At 53.3% G+C, this 18,110-nt stretch overlaps 1 protein-coding gene across 1 annotated transcript in view; it reads left to right on the top strand.

Moving 5' to 3' along the window:
* RIMBP2 (RIMS binding protein 2) overlaps positions 1-18,110 on the top strand; it is a 342,052-nt gene that overhangs the window by 253,360 nt on the left and 70,582 nt on the right. The window contains exons 5-6 of the mRNA XM_011981944.1: positions 3,703-3,807; positions 11,613-11,663. Of these exons, the coding sequence (XP_011837334.1) occupies positions 3,706-3,807; positions 11,613-11,663 (153 nt within the window). The 5' untranslated portion in view covers positions 3,703-3,705. The remainder of the gene's footprint in view (positions 1-3,702; positions 3,808-11,612; positions 11,664-18,110) is intronic.

Raw genomic sequence — 18,110 nt, 5'->3', positions numbered from 1 at the left:
GGCCTCCCAAAGTGCTGGGATTACAGGTTTGAGCCACCGCGTCCTGCCAAAAGTATATTTTTAAACAGTTTATTTTTTCTATTTTTCCCCTTTTATTTAATTTTTTATAATTTTTGTGGCTGCATAGTAGGTGCATGCATTTGTGAACTGGGCTTTATTTGTTCATAACCCTTAGGACCACCCGACTCCACGGTTCTTAGGACTGCCTGACCCCGCGGTCACCATGCTTAGGACTGCTGACCCGTGTCCACACACACAGTTGGTGTATTTGGATGAGGTCTGTCCCCTCCCCTGCAGAATGTGAGCTCCAAGAGAGCCGGTTTTGTTTTGCTGTTGTTTTGCGTTGCTGTAGCCTTCAGAATCCAGCAGGATGCCTGACACAAAACATAGTGCTTGTTAAATATTTGTTGAGTGAGTGAGTGAGCGAGTTCTCCTGGTGGAATGTGGCTGAAATCTCCTCATATCAGATTGAGGCAGGTGTTGGGATGTAGGAAATGGCCACTCCTGGAAGTCGAGGACCTCGGATGTCATTTGGGTGCTTCCGCCCCCTCCATGCCACACTCGGACCCTTCTCGTTTCATCCATCTGCCTTCATGCTCTGCCCCCACCCTTGGGGTGTTCTCGCATGAAGACTTGGCTGTCCTGTTCCGTGTCCCCAGCTTCTTGGCATCTAGTAGGTGCTCAATAAATGTCAGTCCGATGAACGAATATCTGGGAGAAGCAATGAATGAATAAATGGAGTAGAAATAGTCCTGTCTGCAGCTGGAAGCCCCACACGGAGGGCCTCATTCGGGTCTGCAGAGACTGGCCATCCTGAGGACCTCCGGGACCCTCATGAGGAAACCCGACCCCAGAGGAAAGCCACACTGCACCAACGTGGCAGCAGGGTTTGGGGAAGAGTTCCCAGAGCTTCTCAGGAGCCCGGGGAATTCCTGGCATCTCTCAGGGCTTTGTCGGTTTGTCCGTCTTGGTAGCTTGTCCCCGTCCTCCTAAAAACACCCTGCAATGTGTGCCGCTGGTTTGCACTCACAGTGAACTGGTGGCAGGCTGGGGGGAAGCTGAGGCTCTTGGAAAGACACCATTAGAAATGGCGAGGCCCAAATGCGCTGACGGCCCAGCGGGGCAGGGAGAGCCTTGTGCCAAGGTGGATCTCGGGAGGACTGTGCAGCGAATACCCAGGGCTCCCTCCTGGGAGGGCCAGGCCTGCCCGGGCTCGGAACTGGAGTGAACGTGGGAAGATACAAGCACGGTGTTTCCCTGGGACCCATCTGGCCCCAGCGTGAACCGGCGATGGCCACTGACCGCGGCGTCCGTGTTTCCTGGGGTTGGTTCATGTTCTGGGGAATTCCATTTCCTCAGGATCCCGGGTTCTTGTGAGAGTTCCCATAGCAGCAGTGAAACCCCCAGATGTCTGTGGGGGTGCAGGGTCATTACAGCTTCCGAGTTCACTGGAAGCCTCTTCTGGAGACAGCAGAGAGGATGTCGAGGTTGTTCAGCTGAAAAAGGTGGATGAACCGGCACGTGAGGCCTCCGGGTCTGAAACATGGGCCGGGAGGAGGACTTCACTTTTTAAACACAAACAAAATATCCCACCAACCACAGCGCTTTGCAGAATGAAAAGTGGAGGCCTTCCCCATCCTCAGTTAAAGTGATTCCGTTTCAAGGTATTTCCCAGCAGAAAGGAGCTTTCGGTGGCAGCAGGTAGGGCTACCTTTGTAATCGGCCTGTCTGCCTCTTCCCGCGGGGCCCCACACCCCTCCCCCAGAGCCTGGGTGCCCCCTGCCCTCACCGCCTGCCGGTCTCAGCAGGGACTCCCTCGCCTCCCCACTGCCAGGCTCCTCTTTCCAGCTTAGGCTGAGTCGGCAGCGGCCTCAGGAAACCACGCTAATCTTCTTTTGTGTCCGACCTCATGACTTGCGAAGGCTACAGGCCTTTAAGACTCCGAAACTAAATAAAAATGAGTAAAAGGTGGTAGGGCACGGTGGTTCATGCCTGTAATCCCAGCACTTTGGGAGGCCTAGGCAGGTGGATCCCCTGAGGTCAGGAGTTTGAGACCAGCCTGACCAACATGGTGAAACCCCGTCTCTACTAAAAATACAAAAATTAGCCAGGCATGGTGGTGGGCACCTGTAATCCCAGCTGGTAGGGAGGCTGAGGCCCGAGAATAGCTTGAATCCAGGAGGCAGAGGCTACAGTGTGCCAAGATCCTGCCACTGCACTCCAGCCTGGGCGACAGAGCAAGACTCCAACTCAAAGAAATAAAAATAAAAAATAAATAAAAATGAGTAAAAGACTAAAAATCAATAGAATTGTAAAATAATAAATACATTAAAATAATGAATAAATGACCAACCAGTTCCAGCTCAGGAGGGAAGTTCCCCATGCCCCGCTGGGCCAGGCACCCGCTTGCTTCAGGACCTGGGTCATCTGTGTGGCCCTCGGATGTCAGGGGATGCAGGGGGGCAAGTCCGTGGGGCAGCGGCCATCGGGGGTGTGCACCCTCAGAAGGGGCAGCTCCCACTGCCTTCTCAGTCCTTTTCTGGAGGCATGCATGGCCAACTCTTCCCATTTTTGAAAGAATCTGGACTTTTATATAAAAGACCCAGATTTTAAAATGTTGACCACGAAGTCACACCACACACACACACACACACACACACACATATGAATGAAAGGAAATGACAGTGAAATTGCAGCATTTTGTAGCTGGTTGTCCAAGCCCCCAGGAGTGGCTTGGGGGGCCCAGGAAATGTTTTCTGTGACTGTTCCCAGTGTGACTGCCCGCCCGCTGTGGCCTTTTCTACCCCATGTCATTTCCCATGCGATGGTGACTCTGGGCCCGTGAGACCCGTCAGAGGGGAGGGACGGGCACACCGAGGGCGAGTAGGTGAGAGTCAAACCCTGGCACTGGGGATGTAGCGCTGTCCCTCCAAGCAGGACAGACAGATTGTCAGGAGGAGGGGACAGAGCCAGGAATACGGCTCCTGCTCTCTGCTCCAGAAAATGGGCCTGGCCGATGGGGGCCACCTTGCAACCTTTCCAGAGGGGGTAGGTGAAGGAATTTGGACTCCTGGGTCTGAGTGCTCTGGTTCACCGGAGTCGGCAGTCAGGACCAGAGCCTGAGGTTTGGAAGCACCCGGGAGGGTGTGGACTCTGGGTTTGCATTCCGAACGGGTGTCCACTTCCCAGGTGTGTGATGGCAAAGATGACTTCCTGTGCCTCAGTTTCCCTCTCTGTAGAATGAGGCTACTTACAGAACCTACCTCGTAGGCTTATGATGGGGATATATGACTTAAATGCAGATAAAACCTTGAACCAGTGCTGGGCACATAGGACAACATCAGTAAGCCTTTGCTGTTACATACAAAGGACCTGGGCAAAAAAGGCAGAGGAGGGAGATTAAATTTTTCAAAACAAGCAAAAAGAGGAAAGTCACCTTTGCATGAGAACAGGGTTCTGCTCAAATGCTGGCTGCATTCGGAACCTGAGGAGGAGAAGTGGCAGGTGGAGGGTTTGTTCATGTCACGGCTCCCCCATCGGGAGGGCCGCCTCTGGAAGCACGGAGGTGGGTGCCCCACGGGGTGGCGAAGGGCTGCTCTGGAGTGACTGGGCTGAGTCAGAGCCCGCTCGGTGCAGGGTATAGGATGCACGCCCGTGGGCACAGGCTGCCCTGCTCAGCCAGGCCTCTCTCTGTCCCCACAGCATATGCGAGAGGCGGCTGAACGGCGGCAGCAGCTGGAGTTGGAGCATGAGCAGGCCCTGGCTGTTCTCAGCGCCAAGCAGCAGGAAATTGACCTTCTGCAGAAGGTAAGTGGCAGGCAGCCGGGTGCGGCATGTGAGGCAAGGAGTCTGCGGGTGGGCCGGGGACCCCCGGTGTGGTGGAACAGCCGACCTGCAGCCTCGGCTCCCAGGCCTCTTCCTCTCTCTCCTTGCACAGAAGGATTCAGAGTCATTTCTGCTTTCCTGCTCTGGTGTTTCTTAAGTAGACCTGTGTTCATGTTTTATAAAGCAAAAGCGGATGCAAAGCTCTAACCTCTGATGCTGGTGAGGCTGTAGGAAAAGCACATGCATAGAGATGGCTGGCAGGGTATGAATTGCTTTCACGTCTGGGAAAAGCAACGTGCAGCATCCGTTTAAACTAAAAGTGCACACAGAGGGTGACCCTGCCACCTCCATCCTGGACCTCCATCCTGGACGATGCCCTGCAAGGAATACAGGAACCAGTTCCAAAGGAGTTCTGTTTTCTTGCAGTGCTGCTGTGTGGCAGTGGGGATGGGGATTGGACCCAACTGATGCCCACCTAAGGGTGATGGCGTGTGCACCGTGGTCCAGCCACACCAGGCGCCATGTGATGTCAGTGAAAAGGATCATGGTGGTGTGATTCTGCTGTCTTGAGGCTGTTTGCATGACGTGTTATCAAGTGAGAAAACTGAATTGCAGAGCAGTATTTATAGCATGATCCCAGTAAGAAAGGAAAAAGGGAAGATAAGACAGAAAGGAAAAGAAATCAGGAGAGAAAGGAGAGAGGCACCAGGGAAGGAGGGAAGGAAGGACTGAGTGGTTTGGGATTTTTACCTCCTGGGCACCTGTGATGGGTCTGGGGGCTGAGACAGGTAACCTCACCCCCACTCCAGTCCTCAGCCACGGTCCTGCTGTCTCTAGCCAAATAGCTAGGAGGGTGGTACTCCTGGAGCCTATGGGCTTGGGGTGCCCCCAGGAAGAAATCAGAAGGTGGGGACTTGTGAACAGTTCCCATCTCATTTCCTTCCGGAGCCCAGTGTCCCCACCCAGTCCTGCCCTCTCCTCCTGGCAGGGCAGCCACCCCTATGGCCAGAGTGCAGCTGGCTGGTCTGCAGCCTCCCGCCCGGCGCCAGCTGGGATGGGCCACTCCTCTGCCCTCTGTGGCCCCTCCACCCATCTGACAGCTTCTCCAGGCCTTGGATCTCAAAATAAAGGACTCACAGTCATTCACCCAGCCTGGGTGGCGATAGGAATCTGTCAGAGCAGTGTTTCTTCTCCAGAGTTTATTAGCAGAGCTTGTTGGAACAGGTAGATAAGTTCTGATGCCATTTCTCTAATCATTTAGCACGAGATCGTATTAAGGATAGATTTCATTAAGCCAGCGCTGATGGGACCTTCACAGCCCTTATTACCTGTCATAATAAGGTGGCAGGTACCCGGAGCAGCAATATTTCATTAGATGTTATCCGCAAGGGATATTGCTGGGACACAGGCAGGAATATTACTCTTATCTTCTCCTGCCATGTCTCAAGGACCTTTCCCGTGGCTGGGCGACGCCTGATGGTAGCTGCATTCATTCATCGCCACTCCAGAAGCCACGTCCCCAGGCGGGGACCGTCTGAGACAGATAATCAGTCTGTAGAAACACAGAGACTGTCCAGGAAGGGACAGGATGTCTCCTCTCAACAGAACATTCTCTAGGAGCCTGGAGTTATATTTACTAAGCATTTGATGCCAAGGAGAATGACCTGGAACCGACTCCGTTATTCTGCGTCCGTGATCTCTTTTGTGTACTGTCCCATTCTCTTGGAGCTCTTTATCCTTGGGACTCACCGTTGTCTCTATTTTGGATACACTGATGCTTCATCAGTGGGGCGGGGGGCAGAGGGAGAGAAACTGGATGAAATATGAATGGGCCAATTTTGTAATTTCTAGAGGCTTTGATGTCGTTTTTAGCGTGAGAAGAGAAAGGCCAACTCTTGAGTGGAATGAGATCCGGGACTTCTTTCCGGAGTGCATCTTCGCGTTCAGTTTCCGCCGTGGGTGGTCATTGCGCTGCACTTGTGACCGGCTCCCTCGTGCTGTCATTCACCAAGTGTCGGCCGTCTGCCCCTCCAAGCAGCCACTCAGCTGCTGTTCCAGAAGCAGGAACACAGCCGCGAGTGGGACACAGCTCTGCCCTCCCAGGCTAAGAAAGAAAGGTGAACAAGTCAATGAAAAAGCGAGTAAGCCCAGATGATGGCGAGGAGTGAAGGGAGTTGAGAGGATGGAGTGGCAGGTTGACGGGGCCGTGACTTTAGATACAGGTGACAGTTCAAGGAGCAGATGACGCCCACCACGCCGAGGGCTGGGGCGGAAGTGTGCAGGGGTTAGGGAGCAGTGCACACACGGGTCCCCTTGGGAACCAGCCCAGAGTATCCAGGGAAGAGGAGGAAGGCCGGGTGGCTGGGTTGCAGCCAGGGACGGGACAGGGGTTGAATTTGGGCCTGAGGCACAGAGCTGGAGCGCTTGCCCCACCAGGCAGTGGTGCCTCCACCATGAGGCATGGATCAGCTGAAGACTGGCCCTCATCCCCCTACCAAGATAAAAGTCACCAGTCGTCTTTGGACTATCCAAGGCCCAAAGATGATTCTGATGAGGGTGCCGTGGAGGCGTCTCAAAGAAGCAACCTCTTCTGTCTTTCTGCAACCCCGGCTCTTTCTTGAACCTGCCGTCACGGGACCCCACCCTCAGCAAGTGGCTTTTGTTAATGTCACCCAGGTGTGGGCTTACAGTCCAGTGGGTAGTCCTCTGTCCTTATTTTCTTTGACCCAGGGGCCCAGTTTGAGTTTATGGCCTCCAAGGACACCACGCTCTCCTGGTTTCCTTCTGCACACCAGCCCCCCTACACATCACAGGTGACCCCAAGACTCAGTCCTCAAGCCGCATCCCTTTCAGTCGACACTCACTGTCTCGTGCCCTCGAGTAGATGCGTGGGTGTCAGCACCACCTCTGCGTGGTAACTCCCGGATTTAGACCTGGAAGCCAGACGACGCCACTGCGCCCCAATTCCCTTACTCACTCTCTGCTTGACACCACTGCTTGGGTGGCCTCGGACGCCACGTCCCATGTGGAACTCCCCTCTGTCCTCACCAGCACCTACACTTCTGCTGAACTCCTTGAGCTCTGTAACCGCAGCATTTCCCGTTTCTGTACAGCTCTTCCTTTCCCTGGAGCTGATTGCCTTTTTTATTTACTTGTTGTCTTCCTTATCTGTGTACCCATCATTCCTTGGCTCCCCCGTTCCCTGCTGGAGCCGTAAAATTCCTCTCAGGAAAGTCTCAGTCCTCTGGGGAACTTCTGATTCCATTTTCCCCTTGGAGACACCTGCCTGGAGCCTCTTCCTTCAGTCCAGGTCCCGGAAATGCCCCTCCCCACCGTCTGGGGGTCTCCTCCCTGCCTCTCTGTGCTTTCATCCTCAGCTTCCTCGATCCTATAATGTTGTTTTTCTTGATGTGCAATGTGAGGCAGGAGTTTATTCTTCCTGAAATACTGGTGCATTTTGCCATATTTTGCAGTACTTGGAGATTCCTTTGTGGGATCAGCCTCACCTCCAGACCTGACCACCCCTGAGAAGGTGCTGGACATTCAGGCGTCTGATATCGGACCCACATCCCAGCACCTTGTCCAGGGGCACCTTTCTCCCAGGCAGCTCCACCTGTCCTCCTGCCCTGCATGGCGGTCGGGAGAAGCATGTGAGGTCATGTGAAAGGGAAAGCATTTGTTAAATCGGAGAAATAAATGCAAGGGTGAATGATGAATGAGTGATGAAACTGCCCAGGGCTCTCCTCCCAGAAGCCAGGGATCCTGAGCTCACGCTGCAGCCCTCATCTCTGGGAGCTGAGCAGAGACACAGTTTAAAAAGGCAAAAGACAGCCAAGCCAGGACCCATGCTGTCTGCTGGCAACCACAGGCTCTCCCGGGAGACGTGTGCTTCCTGGAGACTGGGAGCAAGAGCTCATTCACAAATCCCTGCGTCCATTCACTCCATTCACTCAGCAGACACTTACGGAGCGTCTCGTGTCAGCAAAGTCCCAGCAACACAGCAAGGAGTGGGGCGGTGTGAGAACAGGCTGTGAGTGGCCACGACGATGGTAGAAACGACTCTGAGCACAAATCTGCTGCTGCAGCGTGTCCGGACTGGGGCCCGGAGTGCAGGCGTGGCCTCCTTTGAGCCGAACCACCTCTGCTGCTCCCCACGCTGCAGCTGCTCCCCACACTGCAGCTGCTCCCCACGCTGCAGCTGCTCCCTCCTCTCCCTGGACCGTGCCAAAGCCAGTTCCCTCTCGGGGACCCTCATCGACAATGCCTGGTCCCCGGGTTGTTGCAAAACTGGTTCATTTCTCTCATTGAGTCTCCCTCAGACCAGACGCCACTCCATGCCCAGACAGAGGGCACGTCGCCCCATTTACTGATGCCAAAACTTGCCTGCTTGCTCATGTGGCGGTTTGCCGACTGCCCACCTCCACCTGCTGGCACTTCAGCTCCGTGAAAGGTGCATCGGACGCATAGGACATCGCCTGACACCTAGGAGCTCCCAGCAAATCCTGGATGGACGGAGGTGCTCAACAGCACAAGGAATTGGAGATGTGGCGAGGTTCCGTCAGTCGGGGCAGTAGGGTCAAAATCCCATGGATAAGATGACCGACGATAAATTGGCATCAACACTCAGTTTTAGCCCGCGGAGTGAATCAATGAACAGTCAGCCCTCATGTAACCTGCGGGATGGAGGCACCATCGTTTTCTCCATGTTACAGATACGGAGGCTGAGGCTAACGTGCCCTTGGTCCACTTGAGACCCGATCCCGAAACCCTGAAGCTTCCTCTCCAGGTGAACGGTCACGGTCAGCCTGGAGTCCAGCTGCGTTCCGTTACTTCAGACTTTCAGTTTCTTGTGTAGGTTACGTCCCACACAAGAATGTCTTGTCCTGTGACAAGTGGCAATTACGATGATCCAGTGGTGTGAGCTAAAGGGCTTTTCCCTATTTATAATTCATCTGCAGACTTGACCGATTTTACTTCGGTCTACAGTTCCTCTTACCGGTACGATGATCGCTTTCAGTCTTAAGGCCATTACTGAAACATGTGATACTGAGAGAAGCTGAGTTTACCACGCGATGCATAGTTAATGCTTTGACTGAATTTGCTGTGCTGGCCTCAGCTGTGTGTGGATGGCTGGGGTGGGTCATAGCTGACCCTCTGTGTTAATTTCAGGCGGCGTCTGCCCCAGTTCTGTGTGCTCCTGGAGTATTAGAAAATGTCCCTCAGCCCTCAGCTCTGCAGAACTCGTGATTTGAGGGTCCTTGCAGCCCTCGGCATAGTTCCGTGAGTTTCACTGACTTTTCTGCAGAGCTAATATAACACCCATGGAGGCCCCTCACTCTGCTCCATCTAAGCCAACGCCCGTTGTCCCGCCACAGTCGCCAGGGGCCTGGACGGCTTATTGCTCTGTGCCGCATCCAACCCAGCTAGATGCCCAGCACTTCGGCCACGGGGAATGTGCCCTCCCTTCTGCGAGCGCCATCTCCCTGGACGCTGCTGCTGCTGCTGCTACAGGGTCTGCCCACCCTCCCAGGTAGCGGATCCTCTGGGTAACAGGCCTGGTCCTCAGGCCTCTTCTTCCAGCGTCAGGAGCTCCAGTCTCCCAGCTCTGCAGGAACCACTCTCCGTAAAGGTCGCACGTTCCCTGTGTTGGCCCCTAAATGAGCCTAGCTTAAGCTGTCGCTTGGATTTTGTAAGAACTCAGTGCTGCCAATTTTAAGTCTATTCTGATTGCCCAAATGGCCCAGCTTGCAAGTAGCCTGCAAAAATGCACTGGTTTTCATCTGAAGCTGGAAACGAAGTTGTGCTGCCAGCTTGGCTGAGTTTTAACAGCCTGCTGGAATTTTTTTTTTTTTTTAATCCTGCCAGTTTAAAACTATCTTTGATTCAACTGAGTCAATGGTGGCATCATTTATATAATCCCTGTATGTTCCCTGCTTGTTTGTCTCTTTTTCTATTTTGTTATTTATTGTTGCTCTTGCTGGTTTTTGCTTTGAAAGGAACAGTTTTCGGCCTTCAGCGGTTGAGCTGAATTCGAGAATGGTGTAATTAACGTGCTGCGTTCCAGTCCCTTGCCCAGCTCTTGAAACTCTCATTGGGAAGATGTGAGAATGGAACGCACATGAATGAACTCTATGGAAACCTCAGACGACTTTTCATTTTTAGCCTGGGGAATGGCAGACTTCCCCTTGGCTGGGGAAGCCAGCTCTTCCCTCTTTTCAGCCCACGGGATTTTGCGAGTGAGAAGTAGAAGCTGTGAAGATAATGTTCACTTGCTTATTTATGATGTTGAATCGTCCATCACTAATTATTCTCCAGGCACAGAGGAAATATTTCTCTAGAAACCGATAACTCCAAAGTAAGTCGCAGAGTAGCATATGGATTCTTTATTCGTGCTCCATGTTTTAAGAGGTAGCTGCACTCTGGTGTCAGAAAATCATGCGTCTTAAAAATCCCCGTTTTCCTGCTCCGTGGGGAACGTTTGGGAGACGCTGGCGCCGGCGTGAGGTGCACGGTGCGGACTGTGCTGCAGGCGGGAGCCCAGTTTGTCTTCTCCTCGGTCTCGTCACAGCCTCAGGAATCCGACCTCCGGCGTCCCACACGTCAGGAAGTGTCCCTTGCTTTCACAGTTGAGGATGATGTTCATCAGCACCCTTGGTTTCGAGTGACAGAAAACCTAGACAGGAAATTGTATTTGTACCCATCCCTGAAAATTTGACTTCGGATATGGCTGGACCCAGGGCTCAAGTCTACGGGCCTCAGACTCAGCAGAATCCAAGGCCTCCCTGATATCACCAGGACTGGGCTGCTCTCTGCCCTCCTCTGGATCAGCTTCAGCCTTGGTTTCCCTGTGGAGGTCCCCGGCCAGTCCAGCCCTGACCCTCCTGGTGGCAAAGTGGCTACAGCAGCTCCAGCCTCACCTCCTCCCAAGCCAAAGTCCAGTAGAAAGGAGCCTCCCGCTCCTGCAGCATTCTCAGGCAGAGGCCCGTTGCCCTCCGTAGGCCCCATGCCACCCAGGTCATCAGTCGCTGAGGGTCCAGAACCGTGCTTAGCACAGGGGAGGGCCAGACCCCAGCCAGTCCAAAGGCTCATCCCAGGAGAGGAGGGCATTGAAGCCAGGCAGGCAAACACGACAGATCCTTACCGTCATGATGCTGCTGGGACTTCCAGGCCTGTGAGGACAAGAAATAACAGTGTTCCATTTCAGCTGTGTTTGAATCTGCCCTTTGCCCGGGCAGCAGCCATCCCAAGACATTTCTGTAGCGAAATGTGTGAAGTTACTTATTCTGTGGGATCCGGATGGCTTTGCCACGAGTGCTTTGAAGAGGGCGGCCCTGCCACAGGCTGCAGGTGCCAAGACCTGTTGCATGCTCAGGACCCAGCCCCAGCCCCTCCTCCAGGGCCTGGGGAGGTCTCCGGGAACCTAGAGCTGATTGGGGGTCAAGTCTGCAGGATTAGGTTTTGTTTCCAAAGCAGTTCATCGGACGTCTGGGCAGACGAAGGTGCTGTCAGAGGCACTGGAGGGATACTTCTGCTACTCAGTTTACCACCTGGGGAAAGAAAGAATCTGTGGCAGCCCCCGGACGTGCAATTTATCTGTATAGCAAACCTGCACATGTATTTCTGAAACTCAATTAAAGTTAAAATAAATAACAAATGGGAATAATTTTAATTCCTCTATTAGAGGAATAAAAATGAATGACCCCTCACCCCCAGTGATTCAGACATTGATCCGATTATCTTCTTTCTCGTTTGGACATTTACTCTTTTCTCTCTTTTCCTCAAAAAAGGCTCAGGTTGAGGCTAAGAAGGAGCATGAAGGTGCAGTGCGGCTGCTAGAGGTAAGGAGCGTGCCCCTGCTTTCTGCCCGGGGGTGGGGGACACTGGGGAGAGTTGCGTTGATACCTGCTAGAAATAATAGATGATGTTTATGAAGTGAGCCTGGTGCACCAGTTACTAGATGCTGTTCATGCATCTTCTCATGTCGGCCTCACAAGCAACCAGTACGACAGGTGCCAGGTCGATGTCCGTTCTTACAGGGAAACTGAGGCACAGAGAGGTTAAGCAGCTTTCCCTTGACCACACATGCAGACCCAGAATTGTGTGTCTCAGACGTGGTCTGCTGTCCTCTGCTGGCTCTTCTTGGGTGGAAGGCAAGGGGGCATGGCTCACTCGCTTGCTTGCGAATTGATTTCCCCAGGGAGAAAGTCAGGTGGCCCCTCCAGAGGCTGCCCTGGCCCCTGATGAACTGCCTTGGGTTACCATTTTTAGGTATGCCACTCATGCTGGGGAGGCATTTGTAGGATCAGAGTAAGGACGGCCTGGGGAATCAGAGTCCTCAGCGCCATCCGAGGCACTTCCCCGGGTGTGGTCCTCGCAAACGCTGCGTGAGTGACCTTCTCCTGCCTCCCAGAGATGTTTCCCACTGGCCTTGGGAAGGAAACGACCACTGTGTCCCACCTGCATGAGTGGCGTGTTGGGAGTGCTCACCCCTGTCCCTGGCTCCTGGTCCAGTGCCAGCCTCCTTGGGACTGAGTAGCCAGGCAGACGGGGAGGGCTGTGGGGTCCCCTGAGGCCTCTGCTGTCTGCATCCGTCATGCACAGTGGATGGGCTGTGGTGAGCTGGGGCCCCCACCTGCTGAAGTCATGGATGGTGTAATTTACCACCCCACAAGGAGAGATTTACATAGGAGTGGATCTGCCCTGGGGTGGCCTCCTCCGGGTAATGTTCCCTTAAGAGAGGCCACGGTTTCCCAGTATTGGATGAGGCTGCCCTCTTCGGAATGACCTTGTCCCTTGTCCCCGGGGGAGCAGCAGCCACTGAAAACAGGCTTATGTGCATCTCTTACGTTGCCTTTTAAAGTCTATTCCTCCCACAGGAAAAGGTTTCATCATTATCATCCTATATATTAAAATGGATTTTCTGAAAGCCTCCATTAGTTAATAACTATCTGGAGGGAGGAGTGGGATGAATAGCAAATAGGAAAATATATAACCTGGGAGAACAGAAACAGACCTCCAAATGGCCATTTATCTCCCTGGAAAATAATTGACTTTCCCTGGCCTGAGTTATCCACTGCACTTTAATCTGCATCATCTCCTAGCAGAAAAGGTAGTTCCCTCTCCCCAGTTGCCCCGGAGCCCATTGACGTGACCCTGTGTGGCTTCAATCCGCCTCTGAGGGACCGGTCCTCCACGATCCCGCCGTCACCTGTCACCCCGTGCTGCTGGTGGTGCATGCTTTCAAACATGGTGACGGTTGCAATGCAGCGTGCTTTGGTTCGAAAAACAGAAAAGGCAATTCAGATGTGCTGGGAATTGTGTCGTCTTTTATTTACGGCGTCTTTCTGTAACTGTCTTGCTTTGCTCTTCGCGCAGAACACCTTGGACAGCATGCAGGTATTCTAGAGAATAGCATCTTCCCCGCCCGGCGTGCTTGGCGATGCTTTTCCTGTGAGTGGACGCGGCCATGAGTCCTGGGCCTGCTCTGACCTGCCTCTGCTTCCTGAACTGCAGCTTCTGACGCAGGTGGGGGGTGGTTGGGGTTCCTCAGCCTGGGGGAGCCGAGGAGCTGCTTCAAGGAGCTCCACGAGCAGGGCCTCCCCCTCATCCGGGCGTCAAATGCAACGCGTTGCTCGCTGAGGTGCCGCGCAGGCCCAGACACATGGCTCTTCCCGTCCCGCCAAGGCTGTGACTCTCAGGCTGGCACAGCGGTCCTGGGGTTCAGATGACCACAGGGGAGAGAAATTGTGGGTTGATTCTACCCTTGGGCCAGAGTTGTTGAGAGAGCCTAGCAGATAACCCTGAATTCTGTTAATTCAGTTACTGGTCATCAGAATTCACGCTGCACACCTGAGCATCACACTCTTCCGTTCTGCCTCTGCGTTGTGCAGCCAGCAAGCTCCTTCCCACGGGCCAGGGAGGCTGCCTGTGCTCCTCTCTGTCACAGACCACCCCCTTGCTATTCCCCTTGGGGTGGAGGAGAGGCTAGGTTACCCCCCCGCCGGACAGGCCTTTGAAAGTTTTCCACGCCTCTGAGTTGGACGGTGAGTTCGTGGAAGGAATGGCCTTTCCCACTGCTGGACAAGTGGTTCTCTAAGTGGGTTCCCTGGGGCAGCAGCAGCACCCGGGAGCTCGTGAGCAAAGCAGCTTCTCAGGCCCGGCCTCGCACCTGCTGAATCTGAACTCCTCAGGGAGGGGCCCCAAGGTTGACTGTAATCACCCTTCCAGATGTTTCTCATGCCGCCGAGGTCTGAGAAGCATTGTTGAGGGAGTCTGTGAGGCCGGCTACTGGGAGGCAGAGAGCAATTTCAGCAGTGCGTTCCCTAAGAAGCCTTGGCCTTTGCAGGGTCCACCTTGGGAACCTGATCCCAACACTGCAGCTGTTGACTGAGAAACCATGGCTGTCAAGTCCCGCCCACTCACCCATCAAAGAACCACCTGTGGTGTGCAGTGGGGGTTTCACGTCTAGGTGTTTGTGTCCTTGGAGAATGGGGCATGTTGGTGACTTTCTGTAGACAGAACATTCCACTGGGCAGAGCAACCTGCTTCCACGCTCAGCCAGATACAACAGAGAGCGCCTAGATAAGATATACTCCAGAACGCGTTACATGAAACCCCTGAGCACACGGTGACCCAAAGGCGTCTGAGATGAGTTCCAATCGGTTCAGGACGCACCTGTGACCCAGCCTCGGGAGGTCTCGATGACATGTGGCCAAGGTGGTCTGGGTTCAGCTTTGCTTTTATACATTTCAGAGAGACATGAGCCATCAGTATGGGTAAGGTGTCCATTGGTTTGGTCGGCAAAGGTGAGACCATTTGAAGTGGAGGCTTCTGGGTCATAGCGTAACTGCCTAGTGGGTTCACCTTGCCCGTTGCCTAGATACAGCCAATTTATCAACATGGGTATTGCAATAGAGAAAGAGTAATTCATACAGAGCTGGCCGTGTGGGAAACCAGAGTTTTATGACTACTCAATCAGTCTTCCTAAAAATCTGGAGACTGGAGGTTTTAAGGATAATTTGGTGGCGAGGGGGCAGGGAGTTGAGCGTGCTGATTGGTTGGGTTGGAGGTGAAATCACAGGGAGTCGAAGCTGTCCTCTTGCACTGAGTCATTTCCTGGGTGGGGGCCACAAGACCAGATGATCAGACCAGATCCATAGAGGGCGGGGCTGCAAAATATCTCAAGACCTGATCTTAGGTTTTACAATAGTGAGGTTGTCTCTAGGAGCAATCTGGGGAGGGTCCGAATCTTGCGGCCTCTAGCTGCATGACTCTTAAACAATAGTTTATAGTCTTGTGGCCAATTTGTTAGTCCTGCGAAGGCAATCTTATTTCCAGGCAGGGAAGAAGGCTTGTTTTGGGAAAGGGCTGTTATCTTCTTTGTTTCAAAGCTAAACTAGACACTAAGCTCCTCACAGAGTTCATTCAGCCTACACCCAGGAGTGAACAAGGACAGCTTGGAGGTTAGAAGCAGGAGGGAGTTAGGTCAGATCTCTTTCACTGTCTCAGTTATAACTTTGCAATGGTGGTTTCAATAGGTAGAGAAGAGACAACGGGTTGCATTCTTTTGAGTCTCTGATGAGGCCTTCACTGAATACACAATTTCCATGTGAGAAGGAGGCAGAGGAATAATCATTTACGCCTTAGTCTGGCTCAGTGAGTCTGCATTTTTGCATAAATAATAGGGCAGAAGAAACAGCCAGATACACATTTGTCTCGGGCGAGCAGAGGGTTAGGAGCTGAGTTCTTTTGTCCCACCCCTGTGGAGATAAATGATCCATTTACATTGCCTGGGTGAAATTCAACAGAACTGTTTTAGGGGAAAGATCTGGAGGCCCACAAGGGATCTCTTTGTACGCAAATTGTGAGGGAGCTTTGTAGCTTTTTAATCTTTGCAGCTATCTTATTTAGAAATAAAATGAAAGGCAGGTTTGCTGACACAGTTCCCAGCTTGATGCTTCCCTTTGGCTTCATGATTGTGGGGTCCTGAGATTTATTTTCCTTTCATGGTACCCGTAGACACAACTCCAGTACCAGGGACACTTCTAGGCCTTGTTCTCTAAAGAATGAATGGCCAGGAGGTTTTGGTGGCAGCGGGGAAGTGTCTTTTTTCTTGGTCGCGCTGCGTGAAGTCCTGAGGCCCAAGGAGTACCCTGGGCTGGTTTTGGGGTTTAGCAAAGATGTGCATCAGGATTTAAACATAGAACAGAGGTTTTCAGGAACTTGCCTGTCAAGACAGCTCTTTTTGTAAACCTAAGAACCTGAGAGCAGGGAGATTCCAGCTACTAGGAGTTGTGTAATTTCTTTGGCACTTAGAGTCGAATCAAAACAGAGAAGCAAAAGAAAACTCTGAGAGCAGCACCACCACCTCGAACAGGTGCCCTGTGCTGGGCCCTGTCCTGAGAGTGCGTCGGAGACACATTGAGACATCTACAAGATAATGCCCATTTTGCTTGATCTTCTTCATGTCTGGGGGAAGCCAAGGCACAGGCAGGTTAATGAATGACCTGCCCGAGGGTCTCAGACAGTCATGAGCAGAATCCCATTCAAGCCCCAGGAGTCTGGCTCCGGAATCCAGGCCTTCGATGGGCTTCTGTACAGCACAGCCTCCCATCAGCTCGACTCTGACCTCCCTGTGGATGCTGGGTGGGGGCAGAGGGGACGGCGGCCCTGGTCCTGCCTGTAGGCTGAATCGTAAGTCAGTGCTGGCAGCTCCAGACTGAGGGAGCACCAGCCATGCCGCCTTCACCCACTGATTTTTTTCCCTGGGTGTTCAGCAGTAGCAAGGGGTAGGAATGCAGGAAGTCGCTTTACCCCAGGCCGTTGAGAGGTACAGTCATATTTAACCCCTGAAACCGCTGCCTGAGGTTCTCTGTCACCTCATTTTGCTGATTAGGCAATGGGCACAGAGACAATGAGCCACTTACCCGAGGACACACAGCTCCCAAGTGCCAGGGCCAGGCCCTGAAGGCAGGAAGTCAGCCTGGTAACAGCCTCTCAGGTGCTTTGAGGAAAGTCTAGGGGCTGGCGTGCTTGTCACCATGTGGCTGGGCTGAGAGATGGGGATCTGGGCTTCCTGGTCAGGGGAACATTGTGAGGAGCCGGCGCCAGTGCTGTGTGTTTGGCGTGTGCTGTCATGCGTGTCTGTGTGAAGAGACCACCAAACAGGCTTTGTGTGAGCAATAAAGCTTTTAGTCACCTGGGTGCAGGTGGGCCGAGTCTGAAAAAAGAGTCAGCGAAGGGAGATAAGGGTGGGGCTATTTTATAGGATTTGGGTAGGTAAAGGAAAATTACAGTCAAAGGGGGTTTGTTCTATGGCGGGCAGGAGTGGGGGTCACAAGGTGCTCAGTGGGGGAGCTTTTTGAGCCAGGATGACCCAGGAAGAGGAATTTCACAAGATAATGTCATCACTTAAGGCAAGGACCGGCCATTTTCACTTCTTTTGTGGTGGAATGTCATCGGTTAAAGCGAGGCAGGGCATTTTCACTTCTTTTGTGATTCTTCAGTTACTTCAGGCCATCTGGGCGTGTATATATACACGTGCAAGTCCCAGGGGATGCGATGCTTGGCTTGGGCTCAGAGGCCTGACATGTGCGTGTCGGCAGCTCTGTGGTGATTCTTCAGGGCACCCTCGTGGGAGTCCCTCTCCTCTCCACAGTGCCTTGGGTATCTCCTCCTGGAGTGAGGCATCGAACCGCAGATGACGTCAGCCCTGGTTCGTCTTGGCCTCAGAGGAGCCCGGCTATTTTTCCTGAGCAGCCCTCTTTCCTCCCTGGGAGACTTCCAGGGTGGCCAGCGTGCTTGCTTCCCGAACAGGCTGGGGTCCACCTCCCCACAGGGGTCTGGCCTCAGGCCCACAGTGGACGATTGTGGGCTGTGGGCCTTTGCCTTTAGGGGTCATCCCTTCCTCCATAAAATAATCCTCACAGTTGTATTTTGCATCTAGGGTGGAATAAAGATGAGTATTACCCAGGTTGGATGCATTATGTATTTACCACCCTTTTTCACTTCTTTTCCGATTTTAAAGGAAACTAAAGTGGAACCATGTCTGTGGGCCCCTGAAGGTAAAGGGCTGTGGTCCCAGGTGCTGGGCCTGCTCGACCTGCTCGGCCTGCAGGGAACCAGCCCTGCCTGGCTCTTGTTCAGAGGCTGGGTGACCCCTGGGCCAGTGAGTGTGTTGGGGGGGATGTGTGGGTGAGTGAGGGTGCAGGCTTGGGCTCAGGTGGGCCCTGGGCAGAGAGACTCAGAGACAGCAGCTGGAGAGACCTGGGTAGGTCCTGCTGCCC

The sequence above is a fragment of the Mandrillus leucophaeus genome, unplaced genomic scaffold (assembly GCF_000951045.1).
Source record: "Mandrillus leucophaeus isolate KB7577 unplaced genomic scaffold, Mleu.le_1.0 Scaffold232, whole genome shotgun sequence".
Taxonomy (NCBI): Eukaryota; Metazoa; Chordata; class Mammalia; order Primates; family Cercopithecidae; genus Mandrillus; species Mandrillus leucophaeus.
This window is presented reverse-complemented; position numbering and strand designations above follow the sequence as displayed.